The 19,998-nt window shown below is 35.7% G+C and overlaps 2 protein-coding genes across 3 annotated transcripts; one reads left to right on the top strand and one right to left on the bottom strand.

The window, feature by feature from the left end:
• Positions 1-46: 46 nt before the first annotated feature.
• On the bottom strand, positions 47-7,002 carry LOC130613189 (uncharacterized). Of its 2 annotated transcripts, XM_057434515.1 has the most exons (9): positions 6,853-6,996; positions 6,559-6,612; positions 4,201-6,366; positions 4,006-4,122; positions 3,738-3,838; positions 3,340-3,514; positions 2,992-3,045; positions 2,171-2,485; positions 47-2,067 (listed from the first exon to the last, which is right to left on the bottom strand). In XM_057434515.1, exons 2-9 carry the CDS (start codon positions 6,587-6,589, stop codon positions 965-967), a joined length of 4,062 nt encoding a protein of 1,353 aa, XP_057290498.1. In that variant the 5' UTR covers positions 6,590-6,612; positions 6,853-6,996; the 3' UTR covers positions 47-964. The 2 variants fall into 2 exon arrangements, with proteins under 2 accessions (XP_057290498.1, XP_057290499.1); XM_057434516.1 differs by having other exon boundaries at positions 6,559-7,002.
• Positions 7,003-7,470: 468 nt separating this feature from the next.
• On the top strand, positions 7,471-19,615 carry LOC130613191 (N-acetylgalactosamine kinase-like). Its single transcript, XM_057434519.1, has 16 exons — positions 7,471-7,567; positions 12,637-12,724; positions 13,096-13,184; positions 14,315-14,438; positions 14,558-14,633; positions 14,719-14,790; positions 15,051-15,134; positions 15,773-15,831; positions 15,932-15,971; positions 16,107-16,190; positions 16,730-16,804; positions 16,892-16,980; positions 17,076-17,151; positions 17,488-17,640; positions 18,172-18,266; positions 18,496-19,615. The coding sequence occupies exons 2-16, from the start codon at positions 12,651-12,653 to the stop codon at positions 18,698-18,700; spliced, it is 1,395 nt and encodes a 464-aa protein (XP_057290502.1). The 5' UTR covers positions 7,471-7,567; positions 12,637-12,650; the 3' UTR covers positions 18,701-19,615.
• The last annotated feature ends 383 nt before the right edge of the window (positions 19,616-19,998 follow it).

Below are 19,998 nucleotides of genomic sequence, written 5' to 3'. Positions count from 1 at the left end.
ATACTTCTGTTATTCCAAAATCAGAGGGGTTCTTATTGGTTGGTAAAAGAGGCTTACTATGGCGAGTTGAGACGCGAGCGACAAAAGAACAGTTCAAGTCATATCGAGTTTTTTCTCAAAATACAACAATAACCTTTCCCTAATTCTATTCCTCTCCCGCATCAAAAATAACACTTTATTCCAAATTTTGAAACAAAGCAATACAATTGTATAACAATACAATTACTGACGTAATAACAAAAAAGCTAAGAATAAAAGAATCTCGTTTTAATTCTACGCAACTAGATGTCCTTACAAATAAAGCTACGTCGTGTCATGCCTATAAAATCGTCAGAAATAAAAATGATTTGTTAATTAAAATTCATCTTTAAAATTTCATCTTTACGTATATGTGAAATATTATACGTGTGTTTAACCAACTTGGAATCCAGCCCTAAGTGCACTTAAAGTACTGTGGATATGAAAGGAGACTGACGACTAAACTAAAAGTACTAGAACATGAAAGTCAGCAAATTTCGGGAAAATGAAGAAAACAAACAAGGGTTAGAAGAAACCTGATTATGCATAAGAAATAGCATTGTATAAAGCAAGATTGATTTTAGGCAGTATCTTCTGCTACATTTATAGCATTGGTACTTAACAAAATTAGAACATTTTATTTTAAAAATGTCAGGGTAAATTTGATCGATCTCTAGTGGCAAATTTACTTTTGCTATATGAAATTAATAATGCAAAAGGAGTTCTAATGTCAAACATAGTTTTTACACACAATATTGTGAGATACAAACAATACAGCACTCATCCCATACAGATATACACACTTACACACAGACAGAACATTTTTTAACAAATTCACTAAAGTCATTTTTGCGCGCATCTTTAGAAAGTTTACGATGGAGATCTGGCGGTTCTTCGAACTGTGACGTTGTTGTTCGAGCATAACTCACTGATTTGTGCTTGTTTTTTATTGAGTTTTTAGGTCAGTTTTAATGTTTGTTTTTTTGCTAGCCTCGTCATTAGCATTGACATCAACTGTGGATTCTGCTGAACTTATATCCTTTAAAGTCACATATGCTTTGTTATGGTCGCCAGTAACAGGCGACGAAGTGTCTTTTTTGACACCAACTTTATAACTATCTCCACCGGTGGGTCCTTCGTAGCCAATTTTTGCATATGCATCGTCAGCATCTACGTTGTGCTTCTTCTTGTGATGTTTTTTCTTATGTTTTATTACACCAGCTGTGTTGAGTAAACTTATTAAATCGTTATTCTCGTTGCTTTCCGTTTCGTTTGCGATATTTTCTTGATCATTGTCTGGCACATCGAGTGTTGGAACTTCACTCGGAGTTAAGGAGCTTGCTCCAGTGACCAGAGATGTTAAAGACGATGTTTTATCAACCCCACTTGATTTAGAATCAGCGCTAACAGGCTCTGCTTTTATCGTTGCTGCTGCCGGTTCTTCAGTCGATGGTTGCTTCACAAAATTAGATGTTCCCTGAACAGCCTTTGCGAGGTTGTTGAAAGCCACATTGGACGCACCCTGCTTAAGCATGTTGTTTAACAGACCCAACAACTGAGCTGATTGTACCGGCTTGTCACTTGCATGACCCAAACCCAAAATATTCTCTACTGTGGCTTGCTCATTATCTTCTTTTTGTACTGGCTTTTGATTAATTTTCGTGGCTGCTACAGCATCATCCAGCATTTGCTTTAAGTAGCTTTGCTGAAGGAAATTTAACTGTTGAAGACGCTGAAATTGTGGCGCTGCATGGATATTGTAACTTGCCGCTCTGCTCCCCATCTGTTGTATTGCTTTGGTAACCTCCGCCGCACCGTTTGGTGTTTCAGCTTGCCTTGGTGGTTCTTTATCTTTAGCCGTAGGTGGTTCTTTATCTTTAGCCGAGGCTGTTTCGTGGCTGTCACGTGATGCAACTAGTGAGGCTTCTTTTGCACGCTCCATTTTTAGTTCCTCCTTTAATTCTTGTATTTGTAATGACGCGGGAACACTTAAATTCATAGCTTTATACGCCATGATGGCTTGTTGCAAAGGCGCTAACTTGCTAGGTCCTAAATACGAAATATATCTCAAATAGATTTTGTAAATGTAGTTTGTTTTTGTCGTTGGTAAAGATATGTTGGACATATTTTTTTAATTATAAACTCATTGTACCTGCATCAGCTAGACTCTCATTACTAGCCAACCCAATGCTCCCACTTGTTTCAGGACCACCTCTTTGTGCTGGTATTTTCGGAGGAATGCCAGTCCAATCGGGCTTCTCGGGCTTTTCGGGTTTCTTTTCGGGTTTTTTTTCTTCCTTTTCATCCTTCTTGTCATCATCTTTTTTGGGAGGTGGTTTTGATTCTTCTTTAGCCTCAACCAACGGCCCACCTTTTTCTTCCCCTTTACCGTCATCTTTACCACCCATTTCCATTGACCCTCCACCCACATGTTCTTCTTCTGCAGTGTTATCAGGATGATTCTCAACTAGGCAAAAAATATTTATCAGTATTATCATTCAAATTTTATCAGAAGACAGTTTGGTAAGTTACATTATCAGAAATTCTTTTCCCCATTGTTGGGTAAAGAAATGTAGTGTTGGACGTATACTTAAATAATTGCAGAGGGTCGAAATTATTTATATACCTATATGTGCAACATTGGTTTTCTTTACCCGATGTTGGGAAAAGGAACCCTTGAAAGGTCTCCTACTAAACTACTATGATTAAACTTTGAATAACATGAACACTGATGGGCACTCCGATTATTTTTTTAATATGTACCAGAAGTGAAATATGCTAACGAAAATGTATTTTGCAAAAAATATGCTCGTAAATCTAAAAACAAACTATTTCTAACTGTCTCGTTGTCTATTATATTTCTACCTATAATCTCTTCTATACTTTTCAGCATTTAAATTCTAACCTACATAATGAACTTTCTTGAAACATGTCCATGCGTTTCATGCTCGTAAATACTAACAAGAACCATACCTGGAACGTGGTATGGTATACGAGCATTATCCCATGGATTCTTGTAGGAGTAGACTATGAAATGGAAAAGTTAGGAGTCAAATAAATGCCTCGATTTCTGTAATTTCTCATGGTGAAAAATAAAAAAAAAAAAATTAAAACGCGCCCGATACTATTTCTTTCTCTCCATTCATTCGTCAGGTGAACGAATAGATTTGTGCAGGGGTAGCTTTGCAGCTAACGCCAATTTGACATTTAGCGCACACTTTCCAATTTGTGAAACACCCGTAAAAGGTTAGCAATTTGTTTCTTGTAAACATATCTATTTTTCGCGCAAAGGTTGTGAGTAGAACATGTCAAACCACTTACTGTCGTATCCAGAATGATAATGTGGATGCCCATGGTGATGTAGCAGGTTTTCATCAAGTCGATCCATCAGATTTCCATGTGTACCTCTCATGTCTTCTTCTAATTTGTGATATTTTAACATGAGAGCATCAATATGATCATGATATTGCTCAGGTGACATTTCATGATGGTGATCCTGATAGAAGACATGTCGAGAAGTTTAAAGGTGATGTGAGTTACTATCCTAATGTTTTCATAAAAATGTTACGAAAAGGCTTTTTGCCGTTGTTTTTTTATGCAACTAAAAATGACGATGATCACAAAAAAGAAACTTTAAATGTTTCTAACACATCATCGTATATCATTTATTATGATGTCAATCAACACTACAAGAAGAAAAAAAATGTAATAAAACTCACATTGACAGGAACTATATGACCATGTCCTTCATCAGGTGCACCATGAAATTCATTTGCATACTGTCCAACATCGTGGTGCTCCATGAACGGCGGGCCCATACCTATACAAAATTGCATTTTGTACGTCTATTACGAGACCAAAAGACAAAGGATTTCCCATTAGCGTTGTACCGAACAGAAATTTGAATGTGCAGAGGAATTATTGCTGTAGGTAATGTTAGCGTCGGTTGTAAATTCACTCTATTAATAGAAAGGTTGTAATACTTACCGTGATGTCCATGGTGACCGTGATGCCCATTCATTTCCATTCCAATACCCATCGTTTGCAAGCTAGAATCGATCGACGTGTCATCTTGAATATCTTGGATAGCATTCGAATGACCTTCTAAAAGCAGAAGACAAAAAATCATAATTACAAATATTTTTATATTTTTTTTATTTTTTTATCAGACTAAATGTATACCATGTACTACTGCTGAACCAATACCACCACTCCAATGGGAACCTCCATGATACCTGCCATGCATGGGCATTGAAAATCCTCCATGCTCGGACCCTGCAAATCCATCCAATGTTTCTGAAGGCAACAGGGTTCCTAGGTCGTTATGACCATAGTATCCAACATGTGCCCCCCTTCCATGTTCACCGTCATAGTCATGGTCCCAGATGGCACCGATCAGACCTGCAGTATCATGGTCTGAGGATGATCCTGAGCTTGATAATGAATGCATTGCATTATCGTTTCCCATGTGACCTTCTGCAAGACCACCAAATATACCATGACCAACAGCGTTTCCACCATCCATGCCATGATCACCTTCCATAGTATGGTCCATATAACCCTCCATTCCATGTCCACCACTAAATGCCTCCATGTGCCCTCCCTCTACAAAACCATTCATATTACCTCCTCCACCTCCTCCTGCAAAGGCAGGGCCATGACCATGAAATCCGTGGGCAGCAGGAAATAGAGGAGCATAATGAGAACTATGATGAATGTATTCACCCTCCAAGGAACGTGATGGACCAAGACCTGCTCCGCTGTAGTACCCATTTCCAGGAGAATTCATATTGTTCCATTCCTTGTGGATACCATCGCTTTCATCTTGATGGCCTACTGTCATTAAATGAGGGCCACCACCTCCTACACGATTGTTATAATCGTTTCCAACATTATCTTCTAGAAAACCATGTTGAGGCCATGTAGAATGTGTCCATCTTTTGTTACTGTTCTTAGATAACTTAGCCACTTGGTTTTTTCTTGCCACTGGTAATATTTTAGCTAAGTTCGATCTTTTATTATGGTGACTTTTTCCTTTCATCTCTTTGGCACGTACTTTATGAACCTGATGTTTCTTTGCATGTGATCTTCGTGATGCTTCTTTCTCTTTTAGATTTTCTTCTTCACTAGGCTTTCCTTTATGGTGTTGTACAAAAATCGTGTGCTGATCAACAGGTTCTTTTCCCTGACCATCTGGAGTACGAGTATCACCAGTTTCACCTTGAAATGTCGCTTCATTATTTATCACTTTTTCAGAAATTTGTTTAGAATTTGGATTAGGAATTATGGGATGTTCGTCGTCAGCATTCGTTGTCATGTCAGAGTCTTGTGTTTGTTGCAAATGTTCTGATATTTCTTTCACACCTGAATGACTGTTTACTCCAACACCTGTTAATGCCAACGGAGTGTTACCTGTCACAGCGACATCGCTATCTCCACCAGTAAGAATTTCTGACAAAGGTGAACCGTTGCTATCCCGCAAAGACGGGTCAATTGCACCCTCCTGCATCATTTCATCTGTTGTCGATGGCACTCCCGCATCAAGAAGTCCACCTGGCATTAGTACTTCCGGGATGTGACTACCAACTTCTGAAAATTCTGATTTTTTTTCAAACGGATGTTTGACCTTTTTGTGTTTCTTGTGTTTTTTTATTACCGACCGCTTTGCGTAGCGTTTATCATTTTCGTCACTAATAGTCTTATCTTGATCTCTGTCTTGCTCAAACGATTCATGATGATGATTTATAAACCTTTCTGGAGGGGATTCATCGTTTTCATTCTCTCTAAAATTCTGTTCCTGTCGATCGTCTGTTTGATCATTAACATGATGACGTCTTTTCTCTTCGTCAAATCTATCGTCTTCTTGAAAACGATGTCTGTCGCGATCTCTCAACTCTTCGTCAGATTCCATTTGGTGACGGAACATAAAACGTCGCGAATGTAGTGGGCTATCCTCTATGTCGTGATCATGTAGATGTTTTGCCATATTACGCTCTATGGGAGCAGTATGAATAATTGGTTTTGAAACAAAATGTGCCAGTCTATCTTGTGGACTGGCTACTGCAATTTTATCTGCGTCTGGATCTTTTCCAATGTATGTTTCTGCTACAGGTCCTTCGTCTTTTACAGTTCGCACACGAGGTCTTTCGGGAACTGGGTTTAATATATCATTTGGATCAATCCCTCCTAAGTCCATGCGCTTACTGCCTCTAGAATCATCATGCAGCAGTTGATCGAAAGCGTCTTTCTGCTGTTTGTTGTTAAAGAATGGTCCACTCCATTTATCTATTGTCACTGCGTCATCAATGTATTGACGTTTTATGACCTTTGTATATGCTTGCAAGGTGCCTGATAATATAATAAGCATTTTATGAATACTTCTGAATACTGATAATGGAGTAGGTTAACATTACATAAAAGAAGACACTGTCAAATAGGTAAGGATCAGTATTGAAAAACAGCAAATGTTCAAAAACACATACAGAATTAACGATCGATGTCTTTATCGTTGCTAAAGAGGAATACTATGTAAACACTTACACGAAAGAAATAATATTGTTGCAAGTTTCATCGTTATTTCATGTTTAGCATCTCCTAAAATTGATCAAAATATGTGTCATTGCTACATGTTTGGGCGTAATAAAAAGATGGGCGTTGCAGGTGAGGAACAATAAGAAACAGTGTGAGAGAGAACTCCATTTGAACACTGCGCAAAATGATCACATAGACTCAAAATTATCCATGTTACAAAAGTGTCTTGTTATTATAGAGGGGTAAATAATAGACTACAGTGATGTATATATTGTAACGGTATATGTCTGCGTCAAGTCTTACCAAAGCTAAACTTTCTTGGATAACCTTCTTTCTGTTTGCGCAACTTTGTAAACAATTTTTTACAGTTCTATTTCGCAGATTATTCACAGCAGTGCTATCAAATTTTACTCCACAGGAAATTGAGTATACCTGTAAATTAATTACACACATGCCCATCGTTTGCTCACTGCTGCTCAACGAAACAGTCGAACCAACATACTCACTGTGAGTGAACAATAATTAAGAATGAACAAAAGAGTAATAACTTGTTGGTTCTTGTTTGTTTTTAATGTGCCTATTTACTCGAATGAACACGAGGATCATCTCCGTTTGAATTTAAAACATACTATCTGAGAACAACCTCTCCCTATTATTTATTTTAAACAGTATACAGGTCAGGCCGCAGCAACCCCCAAAGAAGGAGAAAAAGGAAGCTTTGGATAACAAAAAGAAAACATTACTGCTTTTCTTTTCACAAGCAACAAACTAAGTTTAAAAATGAAAGAAACCTTGACCATCCTGCATTTTGTTAAGATAATACATATATTGACTGGCTGGCAATAGAGTTATTTCAACCCTAACGCGCCATAACGCTACAACAGTCGCGCTCATTCGCGCGAATCGTGTTCTCAGATTTCCCAGAAATTGCTTGACCTGGATTACATTTTATTTCGCACATATAAAGTTGCGGAAAAGGAAGGTGCAAAGTTCTTGTTGGTCACTGTCTGCTGCCCCGGTGAGTTTCCTTCGCGTGATGTCTTTATACTTTTTCGACTTTACGCTTGTTCGTATACCAACTTTAGCTTTAACTTTAAACTTTTTGAGCAAAAAAGCGAGTTAGCTAGCATATGGGAAATTTTAGTTTCGATTTCTCTGTTTTTGATTCAGCAAAAATTACAAGCATTTAAAATATTAGCTTAGGCCATTAGCTATGTGTAGAAAAAACGTAATTAGGTCTCGTATTAAGGATTATGCTTCGTAGAGTTTGGCTTGGAGCTATTATCTTAGTTGTATGCTCCAGTACTCACCACACTTAGCTCAGCAGTTAGTCAGATACAGACGTACATTGTCCAATTTGCCAACCAATATATATTTTTTCATATGCCTTTGACCAACTACACAGAATACATCTGGCAAATAATACCAGCAACAGGTGGGATGGTGACCTGCTATACAACCAGCACCTTAGAGGCGCTCCTGTGTTGCCAAAAAGAGATGCTGTTGCTTGGGGGTCATCTTCATCCACATTCTCCAATTTGAGCTATGCATGTTTTATCAATGAAGTAGGGCACTCCGCTAACCAATGCCCCACTCGAAGTGGGCGGTTTAGGAAGGCCAATGAGCTGCAGTTTTGGAATGTCCCCCACCAGTTTCGAAGTAATTCCCAGCAACCACGGTGCATTAAATTTAATAGAGGACTCAGTTGCACATATACCCCATGCACCTACTCTCACTGGTGTTTTTCCTTTGGACACCCAGCACTCCATTGCCCACTCAGGTCCTCTAGGCCAAAAATCAAATGAATTCTTTCCTGTAAAATTGCTTGTCACAACCCCGGTTAAGGTTGACATATTAGAGAGTCTCTTGACTGGTCATCCAAACAAAACATTAGTGCGGTTTATTGTATCAGGTTTAAGATATGGATTCAAACTTGAATGAGTTGAAATCATACATAAATAACAACAAATCTTCCATAAAACAAAGTTGATGAGGTGATTTTGAAAGAGCTGAATAGGGGACATAAAATGGGCCCATTTGCTTCACCACCATTTAAATTGCATTGTTCTCCCCTGGGTGCTGCACCAAAAAAGGATGGGACAGTGCGAGTGGCATTAGACCTATCTTCACCACATGGACATTCGGTTAACAATGGCATAAACAAAGAGGACTATTCGGTCTCCTACTCATCATTCAACGATGCGGTTGAAATGGTTAAAAGGTTTGGTAGAAATTGTTACATGCCTAAGTTGGACATAAAGCATGCTTTTAGACTGTGCCCTGTGCATCCTAGTGATTGGCACCTATTAGGTTATCAGTAAAGGGGAAGATACTTTTTTGACATAGTTCTTCCTTTTGGTGCGTTCCTCTCCTTTTATTTTTAACAACTTTGCTAGAGTGGATATCATTGTGGATTTATTTTGTTAAAAATCTCTTACATTATTTAGATGATTTCATCACAGCTGCCCTGTCTAAAAATATGTCAGACTATAGTAAAGTTGATTAAGGACATTTTTCACTTGCTTATTGTTCCGTTGGCTCCAGATAAGGTGGTAGGCCCCTGCCAAGTAATTACATACCTGGGCATTGAAATAGACACAGTAAATTTTGTTGTTCGTCTCCCACAAGATAAGTTCACTGAATTACTATCTTCACTTAATAATTGGTTAGGGAAGAAGAAATGCACAAAGAGCGAACAGTTATCCCTCATAGGGTCTTGTCTTTTGCATGTAAGTTTGTGAAATGTGGTCGAATGTTCTTACAACATCTTATTTATCTCTCCACTACAGTTTGCACCATCATATTTTTATTACACAAGGATATTTAATGGTGGTGTGAGTTTCTCCCCACTTGGAATGGCATCGCTATTATCCACACTAAGACGTTAGACTCCTCTTCCATAAGTCTTTATACTGATGCTTCAGGAGTAGGCATAGGAGGATTTTTTTCTAGTGCATTGTTTTCTATTGCCTTAAACCTTACTCATAAGTATAGTATCACCTTTATTGAGTTATTGGCCATAGTTTTAGCAGTTTTTTCTTAGGGCGAGTCATGAAAAAACAAGCAATTAGTTTAGAAAAACAAGCAAACTATTGTTCTTGTGTGGTCCTCTGGGTCATGTTGTTGTCCAAACATCATGCATTAATGCGTTAAAGGCCAGCACAATACTTATGCAGATCCTTTGTCTCGATTGCAGGTACAACACTTCAAACGTATATGCACAGAAGCTGAAGCAGATCCAACACCAATTCCTTCATCGATACTACAACTCTTCAAAGAGATTTAAGTCATTATTTAAACTCGTCCATTTCAACAAACATCAGGGCAACATATTGGTCAGGATATCTCTCCTTTAAAAATTTTTGTGAAGCTACATCCGTACCTACCTTCCCTCTGACAGAATCAAAACTTCAACTGTTTGTGACAAATTTGGCAAGAGGTGTCAAATTTGCCACTATTAAAGTCTATCTTTGCGGGGTTCAGTATGAGAGTGTAATACGTGGCGTTAACACGAAGATTATGTTTTTCGTGGCATTAGAAGATGTCATCCAAATTCTGCTTCTCAGAGACTACCAATTACACCAGCTGATCTGTGTAAAATGATAATGTTTATTAAAAACTCTATATTTTTTAACCACAACAAAGCAATGTGGAATTGTTTTATCTTAGCAGCATTTTTTGGCCTGTTAAGGGTGTCAGAGTATGATTGCCCCTCCACATCCACTTTTGATGCAGAAACTCACCTCACACCCGCTGACATATCCTTTTCCATGTGTGATTCAAATGCTGTAATTAACATTAAGTGCTCTAAAAAAGATCCGTTTAGGCTAGGGTGAAAGATTTGCTTAGCAAAAATTGGAGGCTATATTTGTCCCTACAGAGCCATTCAAAATTACCTAGCATTCAGAGGAACCAAACTAGGGCCCTGGTTCACGTTTAGTGACAGAAAATTTGTTACCCAGAAGTTGGTTTCTTCCTTTCTTACAATAAGCTTGCGTAACAATGTTAACATTACCACGCATAGTTTTCGCTATTAAGATTATTGGATGCTGGAGTAGTGATTGCTACAGAAAGTATAATCACCTGTTAGACAACGTTTTGACAAAATGGTCTACTTGCATAGGAGAGTTAAATGGACTGATAAAAATCTGAGACATTTGGTCTGTGCTTTAAGCTGAGTTTAACTTGTATAGTATGTAGGTTATTACAGTAACATATACAAATTTAAGTTTTAAACGCCTGCAAGGATACTATAAAAGTTGCACTATCCTTTGTATATTTTCCATATGACAGCAATTTATTAGTTGCAGATATTTATTAACGATTACGTGTTGTGTTAAATCATAGTATGTAGCTAATGTCGTACTTATAGAAGACTACATATAAGTCAACTCTTGGTTTTTCAATTTGGGGAAATTTGGGGGTGCTGGGCTTCCTTTGTCAGCCAGTTTAGGTGTAGATGTCTATTTTGTTGACAATGATAGAGTTAATTAAGTATTTTGTAAGTATAGAGCGTGTCAGTTCATGTCAGTCTGTTATAATGAGACAAACGTTTAATTGTCATTAATCGTCATGTACTTTCAAAAGTTGGTTGCTAAAATGTCAAAAGAAGCCAGTGGCCTTATGGTGCAGGAAAAAGAAGCCCTATGGGCCAACCCTTGCAATAAACACTCACCATAGTAAGACATATGTGTCAAGTGTCATGAGTCCGTTATCTAAGGCATGTAGTGCCAATTGTCTTGTCTGTTACAATGTCAGTAATTTGTCAATTGTCTTGTCTGTTACAATGTCAGTAATTTATTTCAGTCCTTAATTTCTAACGAAGCTCAAGCACCTCAACCTATACCTCAAATATAACTGCAAACTATTTAAGAATACATTTTCTACCACTACTTTGTGTCGTTTTTACTTCTCAACCATACCAATTAAAACTAGTCTATTTCTGTTGGTGTTCTTTTAAAAGAAACAATAAACCTGGTCTCCAATCAGAGACAAGACAAGTAAACTAACAAACCTGAGATTGGGGGGCACAAGGTCTTTACCTGCAAATCACATCTTCACACATTGACATAAAGACAGCTGCTGATTGTGTGAAAACTGATCTGTACATGTTCGTGTTATGGGAATGAAAATTATAATAGCAGTAATGGAGAAACACACAATTTGGCTATATATTATAAAGATCATGGAAAGCCCATGGAAAACACGTAGACGTGAGAACAATGGAAAATTTAAAAATATTAATGATGCAGCAGTGAATATATAGTGATATGACCAAGAAAATGTGTAGGATCATGTGTTTTTTTATGAACTGCCAAAGAGATATTGGACTTAAATGTTTTTGATGACAACATCAACCTGTCCATTCTAAAACAAGTGGATTGACCCAGCTTTGAAATTAATCCTGTTAGGTGGTCCCTAATTACCCACACAGAAGTTCACATCAATTATTTTAACCTGTTTTGAAGTTATTTGGAATCGAACTTTAAAATGCAATGCAATGACTTCACTATAAATTACAAGTTTACAAATTTTATTGAAATTGAAATTCATCCCAAATTTCCAAATATATTAGAGAAGCTTTATTTACTACAAAATATGGAGCTGATAGTCTATTTTATACAAGTTGTGAAGGAATAAAATTTTAATAATACCTAAGACCATCTTGATGAAATCCCCATTTGGCATTTAGCGGCCCTTATTTTACATTTCTGGATTACACCCTAATTTTATAAAAACGTAAGTCTTAAATGGACAACATAAATACGGTTTCAGCAGAATCAAGGTGATAAATGATGTTAAACGTATGTTATAAAGCTAAAAAAGTTGTCTAACAAGTTCTTTTGAATTTTCAAAAAGGTCCTTTTTGTTCTCAAGATATTCACATCTAAGATTTTGACTTTTATTATTCTGCATGAAATATTGGCTATACCAGAATAAGTTGATGTTTTTTATTGTAATAATATTGGATATGGATTCAAACTTTGTTAAGTTACAGAGTTTTTTTTTTGAATTGTGAATCACTAATTGGAACACAGAAGTACGCTCTAATTCTGTTGTTTATCAATCTGATCTTCTGAATTTTAGATTGAACAATTGAAATGGGAGAAGAACAACCATCTGTGTATAATTCACCTGCCAAAATTTATGGTGAAGAAAAAGATGTGCAAAATCGGTACTGCTACATTTTACATATTTTTAATTTACATAAAGAACGTGTTTTTATTTTAACTTGTATGTCATTGTATAATACCGGTATACAACACAAGTCTCAAGTCGAGTCACTTAAAGTAATCACCTAGTCAAGAAATTATCTAGCGTACATTAACCTTTTTTATTTTCTGAAATCATTATTACGTTACTGTAATAATAATGAACTGAATAAAATAGTTTGTATACTTGAGTTTTATTTTATCTTTATATTTGGCTTTTGAATGGTTAAAAAAAAATAGGGAAAATTAGCAGTAATCAGGAAATAGGATTAGTCCTGTGACAAAACTTTTTAGGATGATTTCTCCTAATAACATAACTATACATTTTTTTCAGGTTTGCAGCACTGAATGATGCTTTTACAAAAAAATATGGCCACCCTCCGTTGTTTTATGCGAGAGCACCTGGCAGAGTAAATATAATAGGTAAATAAAACTAATTTTGAAAGACTAAATTATTGTAGCCTTTCAAAAATTAACTTTTGTGACATTTAAAAAAATTGAGAAATACTTTTTTCAATATTCTTGAAAAATAATTACCCAAGGTCAATTAGCGCTATATCTTCTGTGAGGAAGTCAGAACAGGGTGTTAGCTAATAGTCTTTCTTTTGTCTGGTAGGCAAGACAATACCTAATTGAAATCACTAGTTACTTTTCCCATCAGGCATCATTTTTTTTTTCATTTATTGCATGATTCATTTCTGTAAGTTGAATTTGATCAATGTTACAAAAAATTATTATCGGGAGAGTTTCCTAGGCATCTTAGAACCTAGGATTTTAAATTTTTTTTCCTGGATGCCACTATTGGATGCCTCATCTGAAAGACTCCTGGAAATTCCAAATTGGAGCCTCACAGCTCTAATTGTAAATTTTTAGCTAACACCCTGCGGGAAATACAAAAATATATATGTTAATTAATTTTGCTATGACTCATATTTAAGGAAAATTGTATGATTGTTATTATTTTTATTAATGACTACTAATGCAAAAAATGGCAGTGTTGTAACACTATCTGAAGAAAAAACAGGATGTGTTTGTTACAGGACCTGAAATTGTTATACTGTTATCTATGAAATGAAAAACGTCAACATTTTGTAATTTAAATTTTGAAAATAATCCCTTTCTTAGAAAGTTGCAAAAGGTATAGAATTTGAAGATACCAAAGTATGCCTACGAAATTATGAGGTGGATGTATCCCTGAATTTCTTGGCTTGAAAGTTTTTTTTAAATCCCATATGCTGAAATATCTAAAAACCAAGATTAATACTTTTAACATTATCTCTCTAGTAAGTGCTTAATACATACTAATATAACCCAAACTGATCAGATCTTTTGACCTACAGATAGGTATTTCACTGTTCTGAAATATCCTTTTTCTACTTATGTTAGAGCTCCTTATTTCTAAGTGCAAAAATAAATGAAAGACAGAAAACATGTAGTTATGTTCTAAAGCATGTTTTTTATATATGAAGCAGACTTGTACATCAGTCCTAGCTATTATTAAGACACAACTATCCCTGGCCTGTTTTTAAAACTGGCATATTGATGTTTTATAGGAGAACATATAGATTACTGTGGTTATGCTGTCTTTCCAATGGCTTTAGAGCAAGATATTGTATATGCTGTTTCAACCAATAATAATGGCAAGTACAAAATGGCAAATACAAATTCTAACTTTGGGTAAATTCTTATTTGTTAAAGCTTCAAAAACTAAATTCATACCTTTTTAAGAACAGATGTTTTATAAATTGAATGAGACTGAAAAATTCTTTTTTTACATTGTCTATTTGTATCATTAGTGATTACGAGACTGATGTGAAATCATTTGAAATAACTGGACACCAGTGGTATGACTATGTGTTGTGTGGCCATAAGGTAATCAAAACACAAAACACTGCTTTATGTTGTTATAAACTCTTTGTTTATGTTGTCATTCATTGTGTATTTTTATTTTTCTTAGGCAACAATTGACGAGGCGAAAATAGATGTTCCGGTTGGAATGAACACACTTGTTGATGGTACAGTTCCAAAAGTAAAGATACACTCTTTAACAAAACGAATTTATTATTTGTTTACAATCAATCAAGCTTCTATGTTGGTTAGATATCCACTGTGACGTGGTTGTGTTGTTAATAATTCTGAATCTCTTCATTTCTGCTCTCTCATTGAGGGAACTTCTGACATAAAGTCCTTACTTATACAGTTTTGTAAAACATTTTGAGATAAATAGCTAAAATGATGGAAGCATTTAAATGTCAAGTAAATTATTCTTTGTACTGTTTTTCTCTTCAGAGTGCTGGTTTGTCAAGCAGTTCTGCATTAGTCTGCTGTTCTGCTTTAACAACTATGTATGCCAACAAAAAAAATCTTTCTAAGGTCAGATATTTTATTCTTTCACTTCTTTGTTGTCATTTTTTTATTCCGACTTACTGCAGAGTCCAGGAAATCAGGGGGCTTTTTCATAGATCAGGAAGGGCTAGGGGAAATTACTAATATTTGGACCACAGAATAATGTTATTGGGTGTAAACCGTAACTTTTCTGGAAACGTCTCATTGCCAAATGAAGCTGTTGTCAGCTTTATTATCTAATCAATGAAACTTGCATTACCAGAAATTTCCAGGGGATCTTTTGTCTTCCTATGTTTGACTTGTATTTCAATAATAATGTGTGGAAAAAGCCGTAAGTTTTGGTGTGTTGGGAATCAGGAGAAGATGGAATTTAAAATATTAGGAATTGTCAGAAATCTTCAAGTTTATTGTCAAAATAGCATGGAAATGAATTTAAGAAATGAATTAATCATTTTTACTTTTTACAATATTAGCAAGAATTAGGTTTTTGGTGTGTTCTTCAAGAATAAGTTATATTTTTTGCAGCCGGTTTTATCCATATACTTGTAATAAAATTTGCATTTTTAGGGTAATCCAAGGTTCCAATAACTCTAAATTTTTAGACAAAAATAATTGAAAATATAAGGGAAATGTCAGGAATTTTAACTTTTGATTTTTTTGTGTAGTTAACTTTGGCTGACGCCAGTCAACGATGTGAAGCTTATGTTGGAACAGAAGGTGGAGGGTACGTTTGTTTTGAAATGTGCTAAGTAGACGTGCCTTCATCTGAATATCATGGTTTGAAGGCTCTGCTATACGTATGCACGATTTGGTTTCATATTTAGGATGGATCAAGCTATATCCTTCTTAGCTGAGGCTGGCACAGTAGGCTTTGTTATTTGTTTAGATGATTTCTTTTCTTACTTCAATTTCTCTCTATAGCAACCTGGATCCTAAGCACTTGGAAAACTGGGCACAAAATATGACATAAAATATGTACATAAATACTTTTTTGTTTAGGCGAAGTTGATAGAATTCAAACCATTAAGAGCTACCGATGTTCGTTTGCCGGACGGTGCAAATTTTGTGATTGCAAATTCTTTGGTAAGTGTCACAAATGCATGAATTTATATAAAACTCAAACAGAGTTTAATTTATATTCAGACCTCTTAGAATTGTACCTTATGCCCTTTTCTAACCTCTTAGTGTGTTATTTATTTCCATTAGAATACACCATTATCCGATAAACCCCACTTCTCTGGACTTTCAAAAATTAAGAAAATGAAAACTGGGAAAATTTATAGGGAACATAGTTATAGTTAAAAGGAATAGCCCACACACTAAAAATAAGGAGGTTGAGAAGATTAACCAAACCACAAAAACTGTCCCTCATTTTGGTAATATGAGAAGGTGTCCCGGCTTTTATTATTTTTAAGGATTATTTTGCCAGATGCTTTTCAGATTAACCAGATTTAAACCTGTCGCTTTTTTGTGAATTTTCAGCAAGGATGTTTGCTCAGGGGTTGCTTAGGTTTTGAAACAACAGCCCTTCCAACAACTCTCCAAACCACTGAGTTGTTTATAAAAGAAATTCGTATTTATGTTAAAACGTTACTAAGGTTAAGTCACGCATTCTTTTTCAGCGAGAGATGACGAAATCAGAGAATGCAGGTGAATATTACAACAAGCGTGTGTCGGAATGTCGAATTGCAGCTCAGGTGCATATTAAAAATATTTGTTGTCCACACATTTATTGTACGTCCAACTCCAACTTTTTGTGTATAGATATTATTTTTTACTCACAGATATTGTCAAACAAAGCTGGCATTGAATGGAGAAAAACGAGACGTTTGTTAGATACGCAGAATGCAATGAATAAATCGCTTGATGAAATGTAAAATGCCTAGTATTTTGATGTTTATTTTTCGACTTAATATTTTTAAATTGATGCATATATCCGCACAGTGTGTTATCACGTTTTTCATGTAGGGTGCAGCTTGTAGAGAAGACATTTCACAAAGAGCCATACACTAGAGAGGAAGTTTGTAAAGAATTAAATATTACAGTAAGATCGATCAAGATGCGACCTGCTTCCTAATATAAGTTTCTATGACGCTATCGTATGCAGAATACTTTTGTTGCGCCCCTTATTCCTAATTTCCCTATTGGCAGATGACGCGAAATGAGAGCTCCGTTACATCCCCTCCATAACAGAACAATCAAGTATTAACCCTTTTTTTCCAGGCTTGTTCAGGAGATTTTTGATAACCAAGGCTGTCCCAAATTGGATAGAAAAAATTAAGTCACCTAAAGATTGGAAAACTCTTATCACGATGTTTCTACGATAATGTTGTCATTGCCAATATCGTTTAGTCACTGTAATGGTCGGTCATTTTTACAGGATGAAGAGTTGATCAAGGAATGTTTGAATCCTACCACAGCATCTAGCAAAGAATTTAAACTGTACCATCGTGCAAAGCATGTTTATTCAGAAGCAGCTCGTGTTTGGAAGTTTAAACAGATATGCGAAGAAAACCCTCCAGATTCGTTAAAGGTAGTTTATGTATACAGATAAACTAGTGTAATTTAAGCAGCTAGGGATGTTCAAATTTGTTCGGACCACTTGGATTTTGAATTATAGGAGTTTTAAGTTTGATCAGACTTTTTTTTAAAAAAAAAGGTGTTTACAAGCTATAAGTAATAATGTTAGGACGTGAAAAAAATTCCAATGTTACAATATTCGTATTACATGATAAAAAATACTACCAGGAGATCAAAGAATCGGTTGGATTTAAATGATTTTTCGAATTATGTGAGTTCGAATTAAAGGACCTTTCTTGTATGAGTTTACTAGTAAACTCAAAAGGGACCGAAGAATCAGTTCGATTAAAATGATTTTTAAATTATATGAGGTCGAATTGTGAGTTCATCTGTACATGTATTGAAAATGAATTATTTTTAAGCAACCTTAGCTGTATCAAATTCAGTTTGCCTGGTGATGCTTTCCTTGTTTCCACCTTGATATAAGGTTTATGTTTCTTTATATTTGTAAGTCTACATTTTTTGTTGTTTTGTTGTTTTACAGGCGCTCGGCGAGTTGATGAATGCAAGTCAAGAGAGTTGTGCTAAAGATTACGAGTGTAGTTGTGACGAGTTGGATGAACTCACTACCATTTGTAGGTATGTGTGTTGCAATGACGAATTAATCTGATCCAAACATCTTTAGCTTCACTTGTTTAGAAACGCAAGCTTTTCTTACAGCTTGGGTAGCGTTCTGAGAATACCCAAGGCTTGCATTTTGTCCTACATGATCAATTTTTAGGATTACTTTTATCACTTGCATAATAATAATGAAATATTGTGTGCCCTATCAGTTTAGAAACAACTCTAATCTTAATAATGTTTTTAGAGAATCAGGTGCACTAGGGTCGCGTTTGACTGGCGCAGGATGGGGCGGATGTACAGTATCTCTTGTGACGTCAGAGGTCATTGAAAGCTTTATTGAAAAAGTGAAAAGCAGGTATTTTGAATGTAACGAAAAACGACGTGAGAAAGTCAAGGAAGCTTTGTTCGCAACTAAACCTGGCTCTGGCGCTGCAATTATTCTCATCTAAATAAGGTGACACGTGACAGGTGCCACGTGAAATAGTTCAATTTTTTAGTTTTATGAGGTCTATGTCCAGCTGATATGTGCTTTTAATTACTGCTAATGAGATTGTGTCAATCTGCTTATCATTGACAAAGAAGAGGTTACATAATCTTGAAGCATGAGAATCAAATGGAATTAACCACGATTTATTAAAATCTGATATTAAGTCTTTTTCTATTTTAATCTGGTGAAAATAATGATTTATACTTAATTTTTTATTACGACGTACTTTATAGAATCTGTAACAATTAATGGGAATTTAATAAATAAACGAATAAGTATATTGATAATTTTACATGTTTGTAGTTGTCTATTTGATCATTGATATTAGTCATTCCTGAAATTAGAAAAAAATGAAGGTATGCTACACATCCGCTGTACATTGTGGAAAACTACATGCCTCTGTGATGGAGTAGAAGAAGGATTTTAAGAGGTTTCTTTTGTGCAGCTTTGATGTTTTTGTTAAATACGAGAAGTTAAAAATAAATAATTCAAAAAACAAAAATACAATTGAACATTTTTAACCATAATATTGAATACTTCGTATTTCTTCCATATGAATGGATGCTGAAAATCTGGACACGAGTTCTCACTGTTGTGAAACATCAACTAAATGTGAGTAAAACGATGTGGGTAGATTAAAATTTGATTTCTCACTGAAAACAACATTTTATTACAACACAACTTCACGCGCTACACTTCTTTGATGTTCATTCATGTAAGATGGCGTATGAAGACAAAACATGGCGAGAGCAGGAGTACGAAGATATACATAACGAACTCAAGTGTATCGCATGGAAATTGTACGACTTAACAACCGATTTTAAAGAGTTGCAGTTAGAAGCTGACGAATTAGTGTCAAATCAGTCATGTGGTAAAAGGGAATACTCTCAAAAAAGGATATCAAGTAATTTATCAAATCATACTGACTTGAAGCAGGAGAAAGCAATGTCAAATATGCGTGCCAACAGACGCGTCGAAGAGACGTATGATCGACGTTATCGCGATATGACCACTCAAGAATTGCAAGAAGAACTGAAATTTCGTCTGTGGAAAATGAAGGAAGCTAAAAAACACGAACAGTATACGAAACAGCAAAACCAATGTTGCTGTTGCTGTAGCAAAAATGTTCCCGTTGTGGAGAAGATGAGATTCTCTTCACCGTGTCGGTGTTATCAAGCCATCCCTCGATGTCCCAACTTGTACAGCGGCACGCGTTATTGATTCCAATGATAGCAAACATTTGTGGACTGTCACTGTAAT

This window comes from Hydractinia symbiolongicarpus, chromosome 10 (assembly GCF_029227915.1).
Source record: "Hydractinia symbiolongicarpus strain clone_291-10 chromosome 10, HSymV2.1, whole genome shotgun sequence".
Taxonomy (NCBI): Eukaryota; Metazoa; Cnidaria; class Hydrozoa; order Anthoathecata; family Hydractiniidae; genus Hydractinia; species Hydractinia symbiolongicarpus.
Note: the sequence above shows the minus strand (reverse complement) of the source record. Positions and strands in the feature narration are given on the sequence as shown.

Bases quoted from the DNA above. Each gene is read 5' to 3' on its own strand.
- LOC130613189 (XM_057434516.1), bottom strand. From the start codon at position 6,589: ATGAAACTTGCAACAATATTATTTCTTTCGT. The intron at 4,123-4,200 runs GTATACATTTAG...TTCTGCTTTTAG, and splicing joins TGGTTCAGCAGTAGTACATG to AAGGTCATTCGAATGCTATC. The intron at 2,486-2,991 runs GTATGGTTCTTG...TTTTTTGCCTAG, and splicing joins TATACCATACCACGTTCCAG to TTGAGAATCATCCTGATAAC.
- LOC130613191 (XM_057434519.1), top strand. From the start codon at position 12,651: ATGGGAGAAGAACAACCATCTGTGTATAATTCACCTGCCAAAATTTAT. The intron at 16,805-16,891 runs GTGCATATTAAA...TTTTACTCACAG, and splicing joins AATGTCGAATTGCAGCTCAG to ATATTGTCAAACAAAGCTGG. The intron at 17,641-18,171 runs GTAGTTTATGTA...GTTGTTTTACAG, and splicing joins ACCCTCCAGATTCGTTAAAG to GCGCTCGGCGAGTTGATGAA.